General features: G+C 42.3%; 1 protein-coding gene across 5 annotated transcripts in view; it reads left to right on the forward strand.

Moving 5' to 3' along the window:
* Positions 1-22,630, forward strand: part of RIMS1 (regulating synaptic membrane exocytosis 1) — a 1,904,179-nt gene that overhangs the window by 827,187 nt on the left and 1,054,362 nt on the right. For all 5 annotated transcript variants that reach the window (XM_085610935.1, XM_085610937.1, XM_085610936.1 and 2 more), the window contains 2 exons: positions 4,187-4,524; positions 20,288-21,156. In XM_085610935.1, coding sequence (XP_085467061.1) covers positions 4,187-4,524; positions 20,288-21,156 — 1,207 coding nt within the window. The remainder of the gene's footprint in view (positions 1-4,186; positions 4,525-20,287; positions 21,157-22,630) is intronic.

A 22,630-nucleotide genomic window follows, 5' to 3' on the forward strand; every position in this document is an offset into this window, starting at 1 on the left:
CATAGATGACATGAGGGCCTCACCATCCTGTTCTCATTGCAAATCCGGTTTTAACAAAAGAACCGTTAATGATAAATACAATCACATATTTCAGCAACATTTAATAGGAAAAATGTTTCAGTCCATTTCCTTTTTCCTTTTTCCATTTCACATCGCATGCCGGATAAGCACATTCCACAAACACTGGTACATTGGCAGGACTACAAGAGTTTAAAGTTTACGGTGTCCTTGAACTAGGTCTTCACTCGAGGCACCTGGCAGTATGTAGCTGTTTTCTGCGCATGCTCTCTCATTCATTATTATTCACAGCCTTGCTGGATTCACAGGCAGCCATTTTATCTTGGGCCCAAAAATAAAACACAAAAAATAGTATTAATTTAAGAAATAGAACCCATTCTGTTTACCTCCCCCATACTAATACCTTGTATTATTTATTTACCTAGCAAAAGCTATTCGTTTAAAGCAGCTTTTCTATTATTTGTGCACAACATGCAAAAATGTGCAATGTACAACATAGCATAAAACATGCACCAGTGCAAATTTTCAAAGCACAAGCAGTTAATACATACTTATAGCAACATGCTATAATGTTTTAGATAGCTTTTCATGCAAAATGTATTAGCCCCAAGTGTAGTGATGGTGCATGGTTAATTTAATACACATTATAAATAGATGTGTTATGAACTAAATATGTATTTGTCTAAATATGCAACAAAGCCAAAGTCTCTTAAGACAGGAATAGGGAGTGTAGATTACAAGGAAAATGAGCTGGGAAGAGAGAACACATTCAATGATTATCTTCACAGTCAAAGAGGCCACTAAAATCATGAGTTTTCTCTACACTGCGATAGCACATGTTAATTCAGCACAAGCATTTCAGACTGAAAGCATTGACCAGGCCTCATTTCATGTCTTTCACTTTGCTTTGCACCAAAAGTGCCACTTTTAATAAGCATTTTTCTAGGCCTCATTTCATGTTTCATGTGCCATGTGTTTTTTCACTTGCACCAAAATCTCCGTCATTTTAAATGCCATCTGTCTGAAGCACAAAAAATAAAGCAATGCCTGACTCCAGATGAAATCTGAGCTACATCACCACTGCACTTGCTCCACTATTGAAATCATAGCCCCAGTGTCTACCAGATAACTGCACTTATGACTGCCTGTTTAGTAGTAAAATAAAGGAAAATGTGGTGTTTAGTTGAGCAATGGCAACTTTTGGCTCCAGTGTCACTGGACCTGCTGCACCATTTAAAGCAAGCCCCTTTAAACTACAATTGTGACTGCCTGTATAGTAGTAAAATTGATGCGGTAATGCCTACAAAGTGCAAAGAAAGGTACTGAGGCATGAATAGGAAAGCCACAAAGCTCTAAGGCTAAAGCATCCGCTTTACACAACAAAGTAATAAAAAAGCAAGCATTCCCGCATAATGTTAGAAGCAGTCTGCCTTTTCCCTGGGAAAAGATTTTATCTTATCGTTTAACAGTCCCTTAAGTCATGACAGTGCTTGGGGCTTAAACAGTGTGAACAGCTTTATCAGAAGATAAGTATCGTAAATGCGTGCAGCCTGGGGCAGATAAGTATCTACAAACAGTAAATACTGTGCAGCCTTAATCTAAGAAACATTTTCCCCCCAGTAAAGTGGATTGGAATGAGTACCTTTGCCTTGGGAATTGATAAGAGAAGCCCTTTTTTATTTGTATTAAAAACAAAAGATTTCACAATCACAGTGCAAGCAGAACCTAAAAAGACAGCCTCCGAACTGCTGTACCAGAATATGGTTGTCAAAACATCATCAGACATAACTATTGTGTCCTAAATGTTGTTCACAAAATTACTGTAACATTGGAGTTTACAGAGAATCTACACCCCATGGAAGATTATTTTTAAAATGATATTTAGGACACAATATTTATGTCCGAAAATATTTATGTTTGCGATATGCTGACACACTATGCCCATGCATCATGTCATTAAAAAACTGATGATATTTATCTAGAATAAATTTACTAGCGCGTAATTCAATCTGCATAGGGCCACAAATTGCTTTAGCCAAAGTTTATCTGGCAGGCTTTTTTCTTACTGCTCCCAAAGATGCTTGGATTGTATCTTCTGAGTGCCTAATGCCCATGTCTCAACTTCATTCAGTTGGTTATAGATTTGGTTGATTTGGAGTCTGGTTTTATGAGCAGAGCTGTAGTTAACGATCCTCAGAATCGTTGAAAACAATTCAATGTCCTGTGCCTTCCATAGATATATATGTTAGTTGCTGCCCCACATGTGTGAAAAAGTGAGTGCTCTGGTAATTTTTGGAAGGCATCAAACAATTTTGATACACTTTTAAAACATACAAAACTGTTCTGTGATGCATCCATGTTTCAAATTCACTCACTCTGTCTCCATTACATGCAAGCAATATTTCTCTTTTAAATAATCCACCCTCACCCTTGGTATCTAGCTGGGAATGCTTCAAAGCTCTTTCATTCCATGTGTACAGAGCTATGTTCTTGCGGGTTTTAGCCATGGAGTTTTGCATTGATTGTTCAAAGTGATTACCTCCTGTGGAGATGTTCTGTAGTGGACACTCCTCTGTGTAACATATTCTATGCCAAAAAACAGGGGCCTGAGATTAACTATATGAGTTTTTAGTTCTGCTTCCAAATCTAAATGTAAGGGCAGTGATGATGTACTTATGGAGCAAATTTACTTTTTTGTATTCTTCAAAGTGCCATGTGGTGCACATACATGCCTTTAGGGCATGTATGTGTGGCACATGTGCACACTTGCATATTTCAGGGGGTGCAACAGGGTGTCCTTTTGGCACCCTTGCACCCTTGAAATTGCATGCGCAATTTGCGAGTACCTATTGGGTGCTCGCAAATTGTGCATGCAATTCCCATTCATTTTTATGGGCCCTTGGCCAATAGAAATGAATGCAAAGCCATTCCTTATTTGCGACTCGCAATTTGCGAGTCGCAAATAAGGAATGCATTGGAATCGCTATTTAAATTGTGAAACCTACATACATTGTATTTTGCGAGTCCTTAATAGCGAATCGGTAAAATTAGCAATTAAGGACTCCCAAAATACAATGATGACACATCTGCCCCATTGATTCTAGAAAAACCCGGGAGTGACCACTTTAGTATAAAAGACCCTCACTCCCCCTTAGACAAGCAGAGGAGAATTCCTTCGAGCTGGACCGAGACTCTGCAGGCTGATCCTTTGACAGACAGAGACCTGGCATCCCTTGCTGGGTGCCATCCTCGACGCAGAAACGGGGTCCTTCATTCAGAACCATCAGGTGAGGGGTTAGTACTTCTCCAGGGGATTTTTGGCTCCATTAGGTTCCATTAGGACATATCCTAGTACTTACACATACATGCTTCACCTACACCTCTAGGCTTGGCACGGTTAGGTAGGCTACACATCTTAGGAGTACGCCAATGCTATTGTTTTATATAATATGCTTTTATTCATCTTATTAGCACTGTGGTACAAATGTATCTACTTTTTACGATATTGGTACTAATCTATTACATTTGTCTACTCCTGTCTTTTGATTGACACAGCTAACATGTTTCATACTAGACTGATGCTTGACCAATAAATAATTATTGAAACCGTTCCAATCGCCATTCTATTTATTCTGAGAAGAGCAAGCACGAGTGACTGAGCGAAAGATACCGTATTGTTTCCACGATACCTGAGGAATCAGGGTCATCATGTTCAGTGGTTGCCAGAAACTACATACACCACTGTAGAATACAGGGGTGTGGTATTGGCACCGTAGAGCTAGCTGGTCTAACGGCTGACGCATCCTGTGGGGGTGTCCAGAGTCTGTCTGCACACCTAGCCCTCAGTTTAGGTCATCCAAAACGCACAAGTCCTGGGGGGGGGGTCCTAAGAACTACACGACAGTAATAGCTTAAGCTAATAGTTCAGTTGTGTCTGTAACTTCTGTTTGGATGCATGATAGTGTCTCTGGCTGTAATTGTATGTTTAGCCACTTTAAATATCTCAGACAACACTGGGTAATTCACAAAACTGCGACTGGTCTATATGTGTGCTTGTTATAAATGTTATTGTTTACATGTGTCCTTAAACTGTTTCAGTTGATAATTTGAACTCTTCAATTGATAAGACTGGCAAAAATAACGTCTATGTTGTTCTTGTCTCAACCAGGTGATGTGGGTGTGTAACTTATGTCGGAAGCAGCAAGAAATTCTCACAAAATCGGGAGCATGGTTTTTTGGAAGTGGAACTACTAACCAAGATGGAGCATTAAGTGACACAGCAACTTGTGGAAGCTCTGATGCGCCTAGAGAAAAGAAAGCCAGGCTTCAAGAACGATCACGGTCCCAGACTCCTTTAAATATGACTGGACCCGCAGGATCACAAGAAACCTCTCCTTCTAGTATACATTCTGATAGGGGCAAAGGAGCAGATGTATTGCATCACAATATGGGCCAAGATCAGACGCAAGCTTCATCGCGTTCTAGAAGCGAGCCTCCAAAAGACAGGTAACATGCATTATTGTTGTTAGTTCACTTTGCTTTTAAAAGCATAAAGTCTTCACTGCTCAAAGAACTACTGACTGGTGTGTATTGGAATATTATTCATCCAAGTGCCTAATTTATAGTTGAGTCAATAAAAATTGGGTTTCTGCGCAGGTGGAAATGCACATACGCCATGCCAGTGATAGAAAGCCTACCATATTTAAATGTTTGCACCTCAGCAACATAGTGGAGGAAATTGCACCAGCACAACCTCCATAGGTGGGGCAAAATTCATCACTGGAATTACCACAAATGGTTGTATGTTATAATCTCAGGCCCATTACCTGCATACGCAACGATATTTATGGCATAAAATCACTAAGGTAAGTGCAAAATGTATTGGACGACCAACCCTACCCACATGGACTCACGTTCATGCTACAAATAGAAAAATTAAAACTGAGCAATTACTGCATTCATTTAGGCAGGTTTGAAATTGTGATTTCCTAGACTGGCACACACATTACCCGTTTTTCTATCAACCAGCCATTTTCTACTGAACACTAAAGGAAGCTGAGCTCTACATACTACTTCTCGGTACTGGACTTAATTAGTCTTCCACCTGTTCCTTCCTAAGTTAAGACCTCCTTACGCTTATTGCTGCTTGTATGAACCTATTTCAACATATTTTGGAGAATTCCTATATAGTCATTAGATTTAGTAAAGCCCAGAGCTGCACCGTTTTCATAGGTTGGTTCACCCTGTAGCTTTATCCTCCATTTGAACAGTTGTCGTTTATTGCAGTTCCGGAAATAAAGTTGGTCAGCTTCTAAAAGGTTAATACTTAATCTTGCATTAAGTCTTGCAATATATTTCAGTACTCTTTCAAACATGTTCCCCAAATAAACATTTTCTGGGAAGACTTAGAAGATTGCGTTCAAGAAATATGCCATAGCTTCAGCATTCCAGGCCAACTGGAATAAGTTATACTATTATGCAGAACAAGCGTTGGCAAAGCCAGTATGTTTGCAGATGAATCGGTTTTCCCAATGCTTGGTGCATTTGGGATGGGGTACTCAACTACTCAACTATAAGAGGACACTATCCCGAACCCTTAAACTGCTGCACAAGCTATCTGTTTATCAATAAACCCCCCTTGAATTGATGGAGGATTTGAATGAGCATGGAACCCCTGCACCATTGTACCAATAATAGAACCAAGAGGCCTGACACATTAGAGTTACCTGTCACTAGCTGACATGCGGAAATAATATATAAACTGAATGCAAAAAGCGTCTAGGTGCTCTAAATTTCACCTGAGCGCCCGCTGGAACCAGCAGAGGAGCAAAGTCCTGCTCACAGGGTTGAAGCTGGTGGAATATTTAAAAATGAATGAGTGGAACCCAGTCTGATCAATATCCTAGAAGCTCCTGTCCTTATAGCTGATCCAACTACTGTGGAAGCAAGATGGGAGTGTGGGATGCAAATCTAGTGTAAGTAGAGGTGCAAGAGGGACATTGGGTGATGAGCGATCTGAGTATTTCCCATAGGTGCAGTGTCTCAAGCTTTTAAAAGAGCTCACATTTTTTGCTTTCTTTTTGAAGTAGCAGAACCTTGGTGTTAGCTTCACTGTGCCAATGTCAATCAAAAATGGCCATGTAGGGAAAGAATTTAAGGAAATGTATATTATTTCGTGTACAGAGCCAATTCACTCCAGGGAGTTAGGCAGTGTTTCAAGAAATAAGAGGCAGACAGGGGTGTGGTTAACTTAGAATCGGCCCAAATGTTTTATCCAGAAAACTGACTATCCAGCAAAGCTTATATTTTGTTCACTAAGGTAATAGCGATATGGTCAGTTATACTGACATTTGTCACATTTGCTTTAATGGAGGAAAATCATTTGTCTGTTACAGAAGAAATGAAAAGTTGTGTTTATAGGCTGTGTGTATTTTCCTCATTCGTTTATAAATCCATAGATTGCATGGGCATACATTGCCCCAAATATTATTTCTTTACACCAGAAGCTGTCTTCGGATTTTGCAGTTGATACTTTTTATTCTATTGGTCAAGAGAGTAGTTTTAATAACTTTCTCAACATCTTCAGCACAACTCTGAAGAATTACACAGAACTTTGAACTCCAAACCTATGCTATCAGAACCAGGGTACACCTAAGAACTTACTGTAAACAAACACACCATATGAAGACAAAATAAGAAATTGAGAAGCTCCAGATGGACCTTAATCTTTTGAAAGCTCTCCACCCCAAATGTCATTTCATCATCACCACAATTAAAGCCACTTCCTTCAAGACCACCATCAGTGTAACAACCAACAGAAGCAAAGCCCTCTTTCAGACCATCAGTGTGCCAACCCCATCCCTGAAACTCCTATCATACCATCAGCCGATAGATACAATCCTATTTATCTTATTTACTCCTTGTCTTGCTCAACCTCGCCACAGCTGTCAACACTGTGGAACAATTGGCATCAACACACACCCTAAAACTCTCATTGGTTTCACTGGCAAAATCCAACAGTGAGTCTTATATTGCTTCACCAATCTACAGCAGCATGTTCAAATAAGAACTACCAGATCCCAGATTCTCCCTTTCACCTGCAATATCCCCAGTTTTCCACCCTGTCACTCATACCTTTTAGCATATATTTGGAACTATCCTTCCAGAGAGTGATATCAAGATCCATCAGTATGTAGATGACACCCAACTCTATCTCAAAACCTCCTCACCCAATAACATACAGAGACTCAAATCCTGCCTCACATGCATCCAGAGTGGATGTCAATAAATGGCTTTTGTCTAAACCAGATGAAGACTGGATTCCTCCTGTTTTTCCACAACACCAAACCTTCTCTGATTCAATCATGCCTCTCTAAAATAAATCTAATAAGCTTTTCACCCTAGCTGGCATAGCAGGCCAAATCGCTCGGATTAACGCTCGACTCAATCCTCTCACTCAAAGAACACATTGCCAAGAAGACCAAAACAGCCTGGTTCTTACTCTGTCTCCTGAAAAAGCAAAATATTTTCAGAACATCAGTTTAAGCTTTGTCCTATGGATGGAGGCAGCACCCTGCTCAACCACATCCCAGACACCACCCTTACTCCCATGAAAGACATCTTTCATGCATCAGCACAACTCATCAAAGGGCTTAAGCAATCCAACCAAATCATCCTTGTGGTAAAGGATATACACTGGATCCCTTACAAGCCAGAATTATGTTCAAGGTCAGCTGCATCACTTACAAAGCCCTCAAAACCCCAGATGACCTTGCCTACAAACTATCTGGAGGACAGTGCCAGACCAGGAGATCCAACATCATTATATTTTATTTTATTTATAACGTTTTATATAGCGCAAGCATGACCCACAAGAGTATCAGAGTGCTTTACAAGATGTTTAGATGGAAGAAAAAGTCAAGCAAACATCAAAATCACAAGCTAAACAAGATGTGGTGGGTCCAAAAAAGATACGAGTGGCCATCAACAGAACCAAGTTGCCACAGAATATACAAGATGATAGGAGTCCAGAACTGTACATGGGTATAGCAAATGTAGGCCAATGTGTAAGGCTACTAAGGTGCAAGAACCTTAGAGCAAGAACTTGTTCATTGGTAGCACTTTACTTCCTTTTTAAATGATACAGGCGAGGGTTCAGTCTGATTCAGTCTGATTTCAGGGGGCAGGTAGTTCCAGATTCTTGGGGCAATACCCAAGAAACCTTGATTGGAAGATTTCTTTCTGTGGTTTCAGCAATAAAGTGCTCGAGCTTCTAGAAGATCTGTAGCCACCTGAAAGCTCCAGTTTTTGTGCGGGGACAACAGGGTGTTAAGATGTAAGGCTTTATGGGTCATGCATGCAATTTTTAACTCAGTCCTTGCTTCAAATTGGAGCTAGTTTAGAGCCAGTAGATCAGGAGTGATGTGATTGTATTTTTTAGATCCTGTAATGAACATAGCAGCAACGTTAAAAGAGGCCATTAAAGGGGCCAGCATTGATCTAGGTAGGCCACAGAAGTTTGAGCTTCCATAGTCCAACCTGGAAATCACTAGGACTTGAACAACTGATTTGAAGTTGTCAGAGGAGAGGAAAGGTTTAATTTTCCTTAGGATGTTCATTTGAGAGTTGGCTCCTTTAGTAACAGAACTGAGGTGCTCCTGCATATTCAGGTTCTTGTCGAGGGTTATTCCAAGTGATCTTGTGGAGCCTATATTATGTGGCAGACAGTTAAGAGCTGTTAGTTGCTTCATCCAATCTCTGATATCAGAGGACTGTTTGGGGTGGGGCAATTCAGAGGAATTCCATTTTTAGTGCATTTAGTTTGGAGTGGTTGCATGTAAGCCAGTTTTGAGTTTTTTGAAGAGTAGAGTTAAGAGGTCATATACCTTCAGGGGAAGATATTTTCAAGTACAATTGGGGGTCATCATCGTACATGTGATAGTGAATGTTGGATTGCTTAAAGATTTCTGTTAGTGCCTCCATGAACAGGTGAAAGAGGATGGGTGAGAGCGATGATCCCTGTGGAACCCCCAGTGTGACTGGAGAGGAAGTGGAAAGGGACCACTTAACCTGATTCTTTGGGATCTGTTGTGGATCAAGGAAGCGGACCAATTTAGGACGGACTCTGATAGTCCCATTCTTAGTTCCGGAAGGTCAAGGAAGCTGATGTGTCAAACGCTGAAGATATGTCAATGAGAATTAAGAGGCAGGATTCATTTAGATCCAGCATTTTTAGCACATCATCACTTGTGTGTGTTAGAGCCGATTCAGTGCTGTGACCTTGGCCGAAGCCTAATTGGAATTGGTCTAACAATTGGAATTGTTCTATGTGGTTGGATGTGAACACATTTCTCTAGTAGCTTAGCCAGGGTCGGAATGTTAGTGATAGGGTGGAAATTGTTTAGGTCCATACGATCTGCCATGTGTTTCTTAAGAATCGGAGTTACCTGACCTGGACTTTAAGCAGTCTCGGATAGTGCCTTGACATAATGAAACATTTACAGTATTGGTCCAGAGTACTAGTAGGGACAATTTGAAGTCATTAAAGCAATTTAACTGCAAAGTTTCTGAAGTGGGTTGAGGGTTTCAGCACTGTGAGAATTTTGAGAATGTAATTTTTATTATAGAATTTGAATGAGCTCCCCAAGGGGTTGTTTGTAGGAAAAAGCCCTGAGAGAGGTGGGGGCTCCGCGAGCAAAGGTGGGGAAAAGTTGGGATGTGGAGAATTCGGAAGGAGCTCCAAAGCCGTTATTAGCTCAATTTAATTTTGTTTGTCTTATTCAGGAAGAAGGAGGCAAAATCAGCAGTTTGGTTGCAGACTTGATTTAATGGGGGTAGGGTTGGGATAATAATTTGATTGCAGTTGGACCAGCTCAAATACTTTTTTAGGTTGGTTTCTAGCTTTATCATGATGATTTCTAAAGAAGTCTGCTTTTGAGCTTCGGATGTGTTTCTTATAGGCGTGCCTAAGCGATCTCATCAGGTGAACAAGGGACGGTGAGAATTTCCGAATGCGACTTTCTGCATTAAGGCCAGCATTGTACCATGGTTGAGAGTCTTTAGTGGAAAATCTTTTCAGCTGAAGAGGCGCAATATATTCCAGGATGTTCGTTATGGAATTCTTATAATGGTTTGTGAGTTCATGGACATCCAGTGATTCTGCCGGTGGGGGCGATACGTTGTTGCTGATGGCTGTAGATCATTCAGATTTATATTTCTTAAGCTCCTTTTCCAGTGTTTAGATTTTTTGGGATGGACCTTATTAGAAATCAGCAATTCAGTAATAAGGAAGGTGATGCGGTGGTGGTTGGTCCAATCACAGCGGACTATGGATTCAAGGAGAATGGAATTGGGTTGGGCCATGATTAGATCTAAGGTTGTATCCTTGTTGTGAGTAGGACGGTCACAAATCTGGATCAGACTGAGGTCCTCTTGGAAGGCTTTTAGGCTGATCACTGTTCTGGTAATTCCAGTGGGGGTTTAAATCTCCAAGGAAGATCTGGGGGCAGTGCTGTCCTGCGTTGCAGTAGACAATTTCCATGATTTGTTCAATGAACAGTAGGTTATTCCTTGGTGGATGATAGATCGTGTGCAGCTTGCAAAGTGGTCTCTTGTTACTTGCAATGTCGATTTAAAGGTATTCGTATGAAGATAGAGCAACAGTTTGTGACTGTTTCACTGCTAGATTGTTGTGGCTGATGCAGGCGATACCTCCCCCTGTTCTGTCAGATCTGTCCAATCCTATGATGTGATAACTGGGGGAATTAGAAGGTCAATGAGAGGGGAGGTGGAATTATTAAGCCATCTTTCAGTAAGGATTATGTGGTCACGATCATTTGTGAGAATGAGGTCAGCGATGGCCACTGCGTGTTTAGCAGCTGATCTGCAACTAAGTTGCATGCATTTCATATGAGAGATGGTATCAACTGGGGTAGACTGAGTGATTGAGGTTTGCATGAGGTTTGAATTATTAACAGTTCTGGTGTTGGTTCTAGGTTATCTGAGTGGGTTTGAAGGGATTGTTTGGATTTGTTACAGAGAGTCAGTGTGGTCTGAAGAAGGAGCACGTGAGAGGGGCAATAGCGATTGTGAAGATCCATTTGTTAGAGAGGTGTGAAGGCCGCCTTGTGAGGAAGGTGGTAGATTGGTCACGGACGTTACCGATCTTCTCAGGATTCCTGTGACTCCAGTGAAATCTCAGCGAGTCTAGATTCAATTGAAGTGTGGGAGAGCAATGTTGTGGTTTGTGAGAAGAGCCCGGGGGAACGGGGCCCAGCACTGTGGTGTTGGGATAGCTCTGGTCCTGGAGATCCTGCTGAGAAGTGAGTGGGTTGGCAAAAGGGTAGAGCTTGAGGGGAAGCGGAGAAGAACTTACAGGTTGGCTGTATAAGATTGCTGGGGAACTATTAGTGACTAAACACTTCATGAAGAAGAAATCAGCCTACACCCCCAGAATCTAGAACAAAACCCCATCTGGCATCAGAACATCACCAACGTATCCTACAGTTCAGAAGGAAAATAAAAACTCACCTCTTGAAGAAGCACTTCCTTTGATATGCTGACTTCTCACACCTTTCAATCACTCTGCCTGCTTCTTCTGTACCCCCTCCATATGTAGCCCCTCTGGGGCGTGCCACCTGTACTGTTCATCATTGGTTACCAGCTGGGTTTGTGCTTTAGAAATACCAAATCATAAATACATAAATATTGGCTGAGAATGACTTCTCATCAACAATTCAAACCATAAAAATGTAAGGTAATTTCATTTGTTCACCATTCCTTTGCCCGAAGCACACAGCACAAAATGCATTACCTTTTGACTTGTACAGGGCATCTGTTAGACCTGACACCTTTGAGTGGCAGTCCCCCAAACATTTTGCTTCACCCCCACCTATTTTGCTGAATTCATTTTTGTTGCCTTTACTGCCTCTAACCAGAGCTAACTTGCATGTTTCCTCTACTTAAAACATGGTAAAATTGATCTTCACTGAATTGGCACATTTAATTTACTGGTAAGTTCCTAGAAAACTGTAATACATGAACCCAGGGCCCGTAAATTAAATGCTAATAGTGAGTCTGCAGCACTCCATGCAACCCACTAAAGTAGCACTTCAAACATGTCCCAGGCCTTTCACTGCACCCTGTAGTGCAGTTTTGAACTGCAATTTCATCCTGGTTAAATAGCCCTTTTCTCAGGCCCAAACAAGCCTTTTTAATACTCATAAGACACCCCTAAGGTCCCTAAATGCTCCTAGTGAAGAGTGTCATATTCAAAACATAGGACATGTGTGTTTAAGGTTTCCATGTCCTAATAACGAATCACTCCTAAAGTCGTTTTTCACTATTGTAAGGCCTATCACTTCCATAGACTATTAGTCCACCTCTTTACAGTTAATTAGTGATAATCTAAGTTTGTGAGTAGGTGGGGAAAAGTCAAAAGACCTTGCCTTCAGTACACACACAGGACCTGACACTAGCCTTGTTGTCATGCCAGAAGTTTGGGAGCCAAACCCAGGAAGAACAGGGGAAGGGGCCAGGTGTTACCTCCCATACATCCGCTGACACTGGTGATAAAAGGTGGCACTCTCAGTTCCCAAATCAGATCATTTCTGGGCCTGTGGAAGACTCAGAAGAAGGACTGCCCTGCTGTTGGAATAACTGCCCTGCTGCTGGAGGGACTGCCCAGCTGCCTCAGGAAGAAAGGAAGACCGGACCTGCTCCTTGAACCAGAGGAACTCCAAGTGCTAGCTGGCTGTCCTTCTGTGTGAAGTACAGGAACACAACAAGCTCCAGAGAACCTGCAATGATCCTGCCTGCTGCTGTCTGTCCCTGCTGGAGTGAGTCCTACCACCAAGTGATGACTCCCCAGGTCCTAGACCCCTTGTCTGGTGCTAAAGTGGCCTCCTCTTGCCAAACCCCTGGACAATGTTCCACCAAAACTGCTCTGAGAACCAACAGCATACCGGGACCCACCTGCAAGCCGATCCGATGAAGGTGCATTATCAGTGGGATTGACTTCACTGCAGCTCCCGCTATGTCTCTGCAGCACCAAATCCTCTTCAGCAGGATCTCTTAACGATGGCACACGATCTCATGGAGCCCTCTTCAGCTACAGCCTGCAGCCTTGTCCCACTGGAGGAATCCGTACTCCAGAAAAACTTCTAAGTGCAAAGGTAAAAATCTTCACCGGCCTTGACAACGAGCAGCACCTCATCTAGGATCATAACCTCTTAGGCAAACATTCCTGACTCCTCTCCTAGGAGCTTTTACTGCCCTAGTTGACAGCTTCACCAAGACCTCATCCAGTGGCTCCCCGTCATTGATGACTTGTCCTCGGATACAGCCTGGTGCCTTGCCCTGCTGAGACTCTCCCGTCTCATGAACTTTTCTGACATTTCAAAGTGCAAATGTAAGCCATGACTGGGTCATATTGACCCCTTATTTTTGATCTGCACTCAATAACAGTTGGCCCTAAAATTTGACTTTGACTTGGTCTTGTGTGACCAGATACCTACGGTTGGTACTTTTATTTTGGGCACTAGATTTCATTAGAAGCTTTAACTATTCATAATTCTGGTTCTACTAATTGGATTTTGTTTACTTGTATGTAATTCTAGTTATTAAAATTAACTCTATTTTTATAAATTGGGATTTTTCTTGTGTTGTGTTTTCTCTCTATTACTGTTTTAGGGATGCATAAATACTTTACACATTGCCTTTAAGCTAAGCCTGACTTGCTTTGTGCCAAGCTACTAGAGGGTTCAGCAGAGATTCATTTATTGACTTTTTGTGGTTCACCTTGACAAGGATTGGTTATATTATTGAAATTGGGCTTCCACCCCTCTCAGCTAATAACCCAATTTCTTACCGCATTCTTGCAGATTCCCTCATCGATTCCCTTTATTTACTCTTGTTTAGCCCATATTTCTTTGTAGTGCAGATTTAGATTTTAATCCTTCCGTAAGGTGGTAAATTGAGTTCCATAAATTGGCTAATAATAACATTTGTTCTATACCTGGTAGGAGTCCCTGACTTACTACCATGCACAGCACAAGTTATTAATAATATATGACATGAGTCTGGACCGGTGAACCATCCCGAAACCACTCCATTGTCATATTCTCATTCTTTACATTGATGTAACAATTTGAGAAAGATTTCCCGGTGGCTTTTTTAAGCTGATGTCCTGGCTGCTTAATATACACATCCATTGTCTCATTTTCAAAAGGAAGTCACTGGATGTTAACATTAGAATATTGCCCCAGTGGAAATGTCCATGTGGTAGTAGAGCTCCAAGATGATCCTGCCTGCCATGAACTTTATATTACCCTCAGAGATGTAAAAGCCTACCATACGGTGCTTGCAGATGCAACAACAAGAAAGAACCAATGGAGGTTCTCTGATTATAACAAGCAGGTAGGCGGAGTCACCAACATATTCAGAGACACTGTCAGCTGCACCACCTACACAGACATACCTGCCAACCATTTGGAACACCTCATATTCAAGACATGCATCACAACCAACTTCTTCCTGGGCAGAACCCTTGCATACAGACCATCAGGACCCTGCACCAATTTCCCCAGCGACATCGCAGACTTCATCCCACCCCTCATCATCAATGCCAGCACCTTCATCTTCCTCAGAGACCTTAATTTTCATGCTGAAGACAACAGTGACCCAAAGTCTACATCCCTTCTAGAAAACCTCGGCCTCACCCAACATATTACTGAACCTATTCAAAGAGAGACTTATACAGGCTGGACCCTGCTTCATACAGGCCCCGCTGAACACGGACGCACCCGCCCGTGTGACTCTTTATCCTATCGATCACCACATCCCCTGCTCGTACTAATACCCGTCGACCGGGTTTGAATTATCCCCGGTTTTTCGATCACGAAATACTAGCGCATAATCAGCCCTGAAGAGTCACAGGCCAATACCTGTTGACGAAACATGTGTCGGCTGGCGTTTTTCCATTGACGAACTCTAAACTTGCATAAACATCATTCAATACATGGAACTACCGGTGTCGACCTCTTTTGATTTCTATACTAAGCTAACACCACAAATGTAATACCTGTATCCCTATACGTGTGCCCAGGCCTTAGTTTTGAATTTGTTTGTGTGAGTTTCTTGGCCCACGCTGTATACAGGGGTTTCGTGTCTTCCCCTGACCTGGTTGCCCTGTGAAGCATTTGTTCTTCCTTTACTCATTATACTACACCATTAACCTGCCTGAGCGCCACTATCCTGCTCTTTCAAAACCCCTCGCAGAAAGTATATATTACTGAACCTACACGCATAGCTGGACACCTATTGGACCCAATTTTCTCCTCAATAAGCAACATTACAGTTGACAAGCCAGCAACTAGGACCTGGACAGCCAACAACATCGTCAATTTAGCCATACCCATCCTGCACCAGCACTGACCTACAACAGCCAGAAGCACCCCTGCAGATGGAAAAGCATAACAGAAGAGGACTGGGCCACGGCCCTCTCCACGCGGTGGATGGAGCACACCAGCAACTTGCTGAAAGCTATCAAGAACCTCAATATCTGGATCATTACATGCGCCAACACACTGATTTTCCTCACGCGCAGCCCAATGGCAAGAGCCCAACCACAGGAAGGCCAGTACACAGAGGAACTAAGGCTGATGAAACGGTACAGCAAGCAACTGTAGCTCAAATGGAGAACGAGTAAAGACATCAGTGATCAAGGCGTCTTAATTTCTGCCCTAAGACACTATCACTAACAGATACAAAACACCAAGCGCAGAGCTCTTGCAGACTATAGCAACACGGGCACACACACCAGCAAGGAAATCTTTGCCATTATCAAAACTTTCACAGCGCTTCCTGCTACCTCCAGCAACATCACCCCTGGCAAGACCTTCAGAAATGATTATCTGAATTCATATGTTACAAAATCCTCTCCTTATACCGCAACTTTGATCCTCAACCAGACCCCGTCACCATCCTAACTCAACTTCCCATCACAGCTGAAGAATGAACCCTGTAGTCATGGCCCACTGTCATCATCATCAAAACCATCACTGCCATAAAGACCATCCACTCGGGGAGCCCTCTGACCCTTGTCCCCACCACAACTTCACCTAAGGGCTCCTGCCGATAAGTGAAGCACGAACACCCATTCTCAATGTCTCCATCAACTCAGGCACATTCTTGGACATCCAGAAACATGCCACCATCATGACCATGCTCAAGAAACAATCCACTGAACTAGCCATGCTCTCCAACTACAGGCCTGTTTCCCTCTTGCCATACCCTGGCAAGGTCTTAGAGAAACAAATCCACCAACACCTTAACTACCACCTCAGAAAGCACCAGCTCCCTGGCACCAGAAGTCTGGATTAAGGCCCAACCACAGTGCAGAAACAGCACTCATCGCTCCCACAGAGGAGACAAGTCAGTCCTCATTCTCCTTGACCTCTCTGAAGTATTTGATGCAGTCTTGCACCCCATACTCATCAGGCACCTGCACTCGATTGGCATACAAGGACCCGCTCTCCACTGGATCTGCTCTTTCTTAATGCGTAGACCACAGGCTATCATCCTGACACCTTACTCCTCAGAAGCCCACAAACGAATCTGCAGAGTGCCTTAAGGTTCATCGCTCAGCCCCACTCTCTTCAATGCATACATGATCCCTCAGGCCAATGTCATCTACGCACAAAACATCAACATCCTCTCCTACACCTAAGACATGCAATTCATACTCTCCCTCGTATAGCACTTCCCAGCACAAGAAACAAGTTCACCACCTCCACAACTGCAGTCACTAACTGTATGAAAGCCAGCTGCATCATGTTCAACACTGAAAAGACAGAAGTAGTGATCTTTGGCAAGAACACGTCACCATGGGACTCCCAACTGGTGGACATCCACGCCCAGCACCCATGCCATGAACTTCAGAATCATCAACAACAAACTTGACATTACCACACAAGTCAATGTCATCACTGCATCCTGCTTCCACACCCTGAAGGATGCTGATAAAGAACTTCAAATGGCTCCCAAGCAACACCAGAAAAACCGACACTCGTGCCCTATTCACCAGCAAGCTGAACTACGGGAACTTCCTCTACACTGGGATCATCAAGCAACTCAACAATAGCCTGCAAACCATCCAGAAGTCAGCAGCCAGACGCACCTTTAACTGCCCACATAGAACTCACATCACATCACACCTCAGTGAACTCCATTGGCTCTTGATACACAAATGCATTCATTTCAAACTACTCACACACACATTCAAGGCACTGCACAATTAGGCCCTACCTACTTGAACAGTTAAATTCCCTTCCATCAACCACTAAGAGACCTTCTCTCTGCATTACTCCTAATGACACACATTCCACACATGCACATAACCTGATCAGGAGGATGGGCATTCTCTTACATCACTCTTAAGCATGGATTGACCTACAACTCCACATCAGATCCTCTTGATCTCTTCTTGAATTGCACTCCAAGCTGAAAACCTGACGTTTAAATTAACCTGCCTAACCTAGGCAGGACTAGGCACACACCCATGCTAAGTGCCGGGATACCCTTGTTGGTGATAGTGTGCTTTACAAATACACATAACATTAAAGATGGAAGCAGACTTTTAGAAAACACAGGTTCCCCACCTCACATATCACTGATCACAAGATAAGGTAGTGCCTCAGCTGAACCGCTGAGCCACCGAGCAATGTTACAACCAAAGGGCGGTAAGGCGTGAGCTGCACCAAATGTGCAGAACATGAGCCTCACAGTCTTCTTATATTGAAGAAGCAAATCCCGTTGAATTTTATAGCAATCCACATTTTTATTAGGATTATTCTGAAAATGAAATCCTGTTAAATGTTAGACCAATGCTGTTTCTAATTGTTATATTGAAAGCAGATGCAGTGGAATGATAAAACATGGCTAGCAACCCTTGCAACACTAATGAAAGGAGTGACTAGGAGTAACTAGTACTCCACCACCCATCTCCATCTGAAACTCATTCCTGCACCACCCAGTCACAGCCAGACTGACCAAATAAGAAATGAATTTGCACACCAAACATTTGCTTCTTTCGCAATGTCAGTGACTGGCTTGTTAGTTTGCTTATTTTGTGGGTCACTATTTGAGGAGGAGAGAGGGTTTACAGACAAAGAATTACTATTCGGGAACTATCCAGGTAAGCTCCCATTTCCAGGTTCTGCTTTCCACTTTCTGTAATCCTTGACATGGCTGCTGACTGGGAGTAGGAGATTAATTCATTTACTGCTGGCTCCCAGGCTATAACTTACTATATCAAAATACTTGCTGCACAACATTTCATGGCAACTGGATATTTCCAGTAGGTCGCCTCTGACAACATTGGCATCTCGTGGGCAAGCTAGTCTTGATGCTTGCATCACATATTTAGATGCATCAACAGAAGAGTGCACCAGTTTATCACCATGTCCCAGTCACTCGCGGAAAGCAAATTGTATATCTTTGTCAACTTCTCTCATGTGGTTGGTGCTGGGAACTGCATCCACATGGCACTTCCGCCACCTCACCACACAGCCCACATCAAGGCCCAGGAAGTGATGGGCTTGTCCTCCTCTACACTTTCTCTGCACTTCTGCATAATACCATTGCACAGGGACTTTTCATACGGACCAGCCCCAGGCTTCATCACACACCATCCCCTGAAGGCCGCCATGGGCCTCAAGCACCACTTCATGGCCTACAGTCCGGAGGCAGCGAACTAGAGATGTTCCATGCCGTCCTGGGAGGGGTGCCATCACTGTGTTGTCCCACCCTGGAAGCAGGCCCTAGGGTGGCAAGCTGACCCACGCCACTTGTGGGCAAAGTGTGCCTGGTAGGCCAGGGTGCTGCCTCCTTCATTCGTCAGCGCTGCCTCCTCCTCTACATGGAATGCATCCAGTCACCTCACGCTGCTCCATGAGGGTCAATGCGTAGGGCTCTGGGACCAGAATGTGAGCCACCTAGCAGCAAAGCCCCCACAGCATACCCGCAAACTTCAGGGGCTTCTACTGCAGTGTATGATACCAGATCAGCATGGTGGCCAAGTGGAGGTTAGTGGAGGTTACATAGATTGTAGTCACTATCTTGCCCAATTGGCCACATCCCTCCCCAGCTGTTGCGAAAGACTGCAATGCATTTGGGCCCTTCTTTTATCTTTTACGCCTGGTTACCCCCTGCTTCCTATTGATGGTATTTTGCATGTGCAAAATGCTGTTTTTAATGAATTTTCTAATTACAAACACTTAGTACATTGAAATGGTGATTTGGTAACTGCAATTAGCAATTCATTTTTTTTCTATTGCAAAATTATGGAATTGCAAACTCCTTGGTGCTGTGTGCAATTTTAAGAAATACACAATTAGCGACTGTGTAAATCAAAAACACCCTATGTAGCAGTTACTAACCAGTTTGCAACTCACTATTTTTGTGTACATCAGGCCTAAAGTACCTTAATGACGACATGCTGGCCATATTGGGCAGCCTCCAGTATACTTTAAGAAACATGGACAGCGATTCATTGTTTTCCAATTTTGGTGTAGGAGCACAAAATACCATATTGCTGCGGTGGCAATTTGTCTGTAACGATAGAATGCTCAGTTGGAATGGAATTATATATATGAAAGGAAAGAAAATGTTGTCATCTATAATTGATTAAGAGATTATCTAACTTTTACGAAATCAAGGAAAATTCCAGTGCCAATGATGGAGGCCTAGGATTAAAAGTCAGTACAATTCCTTCCTCAAAGTGGAGTTTGGAATGCATTGTGTTAGTTGAAGGGTTGATGGTGTTGTAAAATGCGTTAGAAGACATATTTAATAAAAGTCTGTACCTCAAGATTCTGGCAGCTTGTGGATTGGTTTTGGAACCCGACCTGGTATCATCGCTCAACTGGAGGTGAGCAAGCTATTGTATCAGAATTGTATGGTTCCATATGACCATCTTTCTATGTGGGCTGTTGTACTAGTTTGGGCAAAAATCCTGACCCACCTTTTTGGAAACACTGTTTCACAATAATTCTGTGTTGAATGCTGTTTCACAAACCTATTGAGTGTTTTGATTGCATACAAAGGAATGCGATTTAATTATGATGTGTGGTCCCTAACACAAAAGTAATACATTGGTTTCAACAATTTGGTGTTGTGTAAAGATTTATTCTGAATAAGAAAAGCTTTGAGATCAATAGAAAACAGTATACATTAGACTAGATCTAGTAACACACATATTGTCTCTCCACAGGAAGGAAACAATGGCTTCTGAGCAAAATGGAAAAGGCACTCTTAAAAGTGAGCGTAAACGAGTGCCAAAATTCTCACCTCAACAGGGCGCGGGACATGCAGAAGACCGGAAACATAAAGAAAGGCGGGAGAGCAGGAGATTGGAAAAAGGGAGGTCACAGGACTATCAGGACATGCCTGAAAAGCTGGAGGATGGTAAGATCACCGATGAGGAGAAAAGAAGGCGAGCAGAAGAATATCAAGCACGGTACAGCAGTGATCCGAACCTCGCAAGGTATCCAGTGAAACCACATCCTGAGGAACAGAAAATGCGCATGCATGCCAAAGTTTCCAAGGCCCGGCATGAAAGGCGGCATAGTGATGTGTCTTTACCAAACACAGAAATGGATGAAATAGAGGTGCCTATAAATACGTTAGGAAAACACTCACCATCTCCAGGAGCGCAGGATAAAAACTCTTTTACTGATAATCAAAGATCCTACTCTATTGATAGGACTGGCAATGGAAGAGTTTCTAAACAACTGCCCAATCATAGTCCTCCAACTCCTAGACACAGTCCTGTTCCTCCAGAGCACTTGGATTCCAGAAACCATGATTCCTTAAAAAAGCAGAGCCGTCTGGATCCAGGCACTGCTGTTATCATGAGGAAAACAAAGAGAGAAAAAATGGAGTCCATGTTGAGAAATGATTCACTGAGTTCTGATCAGTCAGAATCAGTACGACCATCTCCTCCAAAGCCTAATAGATCAAAAAGAGGTGGAAAAAAGAGGCAAATGTCAGTCAGTAGTTCAGAGGAAGAGGGAGTGTCAACACCAGAATATACAAGTTGGGAAGATGTGGAAATAGAAAGTGAAAGTGTCAGCGAAAAAGGTAGGAAGGCATTTGTGTATCTTTTTTTTTGCTTTCTGTTGACACTTGATATGAAATTTGATGTGCATTGCTTATGACTTGTAAGAAAATATATTAGATACTTTTTGAAAACCCTCTAAATTTCAATGTTTCTACTTTCGTAGGAAAATAATTAAAAGTGTCTGTAGTACAGTTCCACACTGTACATGTACGTTAAGCATGAAATCATTTAAGTGTTTCGCTTGTGCAGTGCATATAATATTCAATTGCTAAAGTAATCAATTATTAGTAAATACCGTGCATACCGCCCCACAAATATTGGGTTTGTACACAGTTTCCTAGTATTTAAAAAGGTGATGTTGATACTTTATTATTATTTTTTTTTGCAATAATTCTCTATTAATTTATTTTTTAACAGTACAATTTCACTGTAAAACAGTGACTTCTAGCACGTTCTTAAATGTTAAAGAATGGTGAACGAAAAAGCAATGATGAGTGAAACAATATACAACATCTGTGTATTATATTTGATTACTAACATCAAATCCTCTCAAGCTCCGTTCATGTGTCTGGCAAAATGACTTTCTTAAACTTAACATGATAAATTAGTCGCAATTCAACATTAATGGCATATTTTTTCTTCTATGTTTCCCTCGAACCTCCTTCTTTGTAACCCCCAAATCTCCCTCATGACCTATAATTGCTTTTTGATATCAAAAACTGTTCATGCTGTTCCCCAAATCACCTAACTGCACAAGGACATAAGTGTAGTTCATGTTATAGAAGTGTAATTTTTTTATCCGTCCTACAACATAGTTGTGATTTCATTACTCAAGTTGTTTGTTGTTGAGTATCCTCTCTTCCTATCTCCGGTCTATTGTCCCGTATACCTTCTCATGTATAGCCTCCGATTCGGTTCTCTATTGACCTCTAGGATTTTTAATTGTCGTTCACCTTCTGAATGTAGTTTTGTAGTCTACTTTATGTGTAGTGTATTTTGTATGCTATCTGTTCCAATCTTTTGCATGGTTATTTTTTCTGCTTGTCAGGCTTTAGAAATGGATTCCCTATTTGTGCTAATCTACTTGGTTATTAATGATCTTCTTGCATGATGTTATCCACCATATTTAGGCCATCCATTTTTTTTGTTTATCCTCATTTCACTGTCAATCATATAGCCACCGTAGCTATGTCATCTATCTGGATACATGTGTTACTGAACGGATGTAAAATGCAAAAATAACAATATCATACATTCACCCCAATACGGAGATCTGGGCCTATATCCATCGTTTTTTTGCTCACCATGCCATTCCAGTTTGAACCGTGTCAAATGCAAATCAGTCTTGACCCAGCGTCCAATGAAAACAGTCCAGCCCGAACTGCCAGGTCTGGTCCTCCCTGGACTGGAAACAAACAACCTAGGACCGGTTTCGGGGTTTCACCCCACATATGCTAGAAAAGCTTCGACTCCAGTGGTGTGGAGAGCACGGGA

The sequence above is a fragment of the Triturus cristatus genome, chromosome 6 (genome assembly GCF_964204655.1).
Source record: "Triturus cristatus chromosome 6, aTriCri1.1, whole genome shotgun sequence".
Taxonomy (NCBI): domain Eukaryota; kingdom Metazoa; phylum Chordata; class Amphibia; order Caudata; family Salamandridae; genus Triturus; species Triturus cristatus.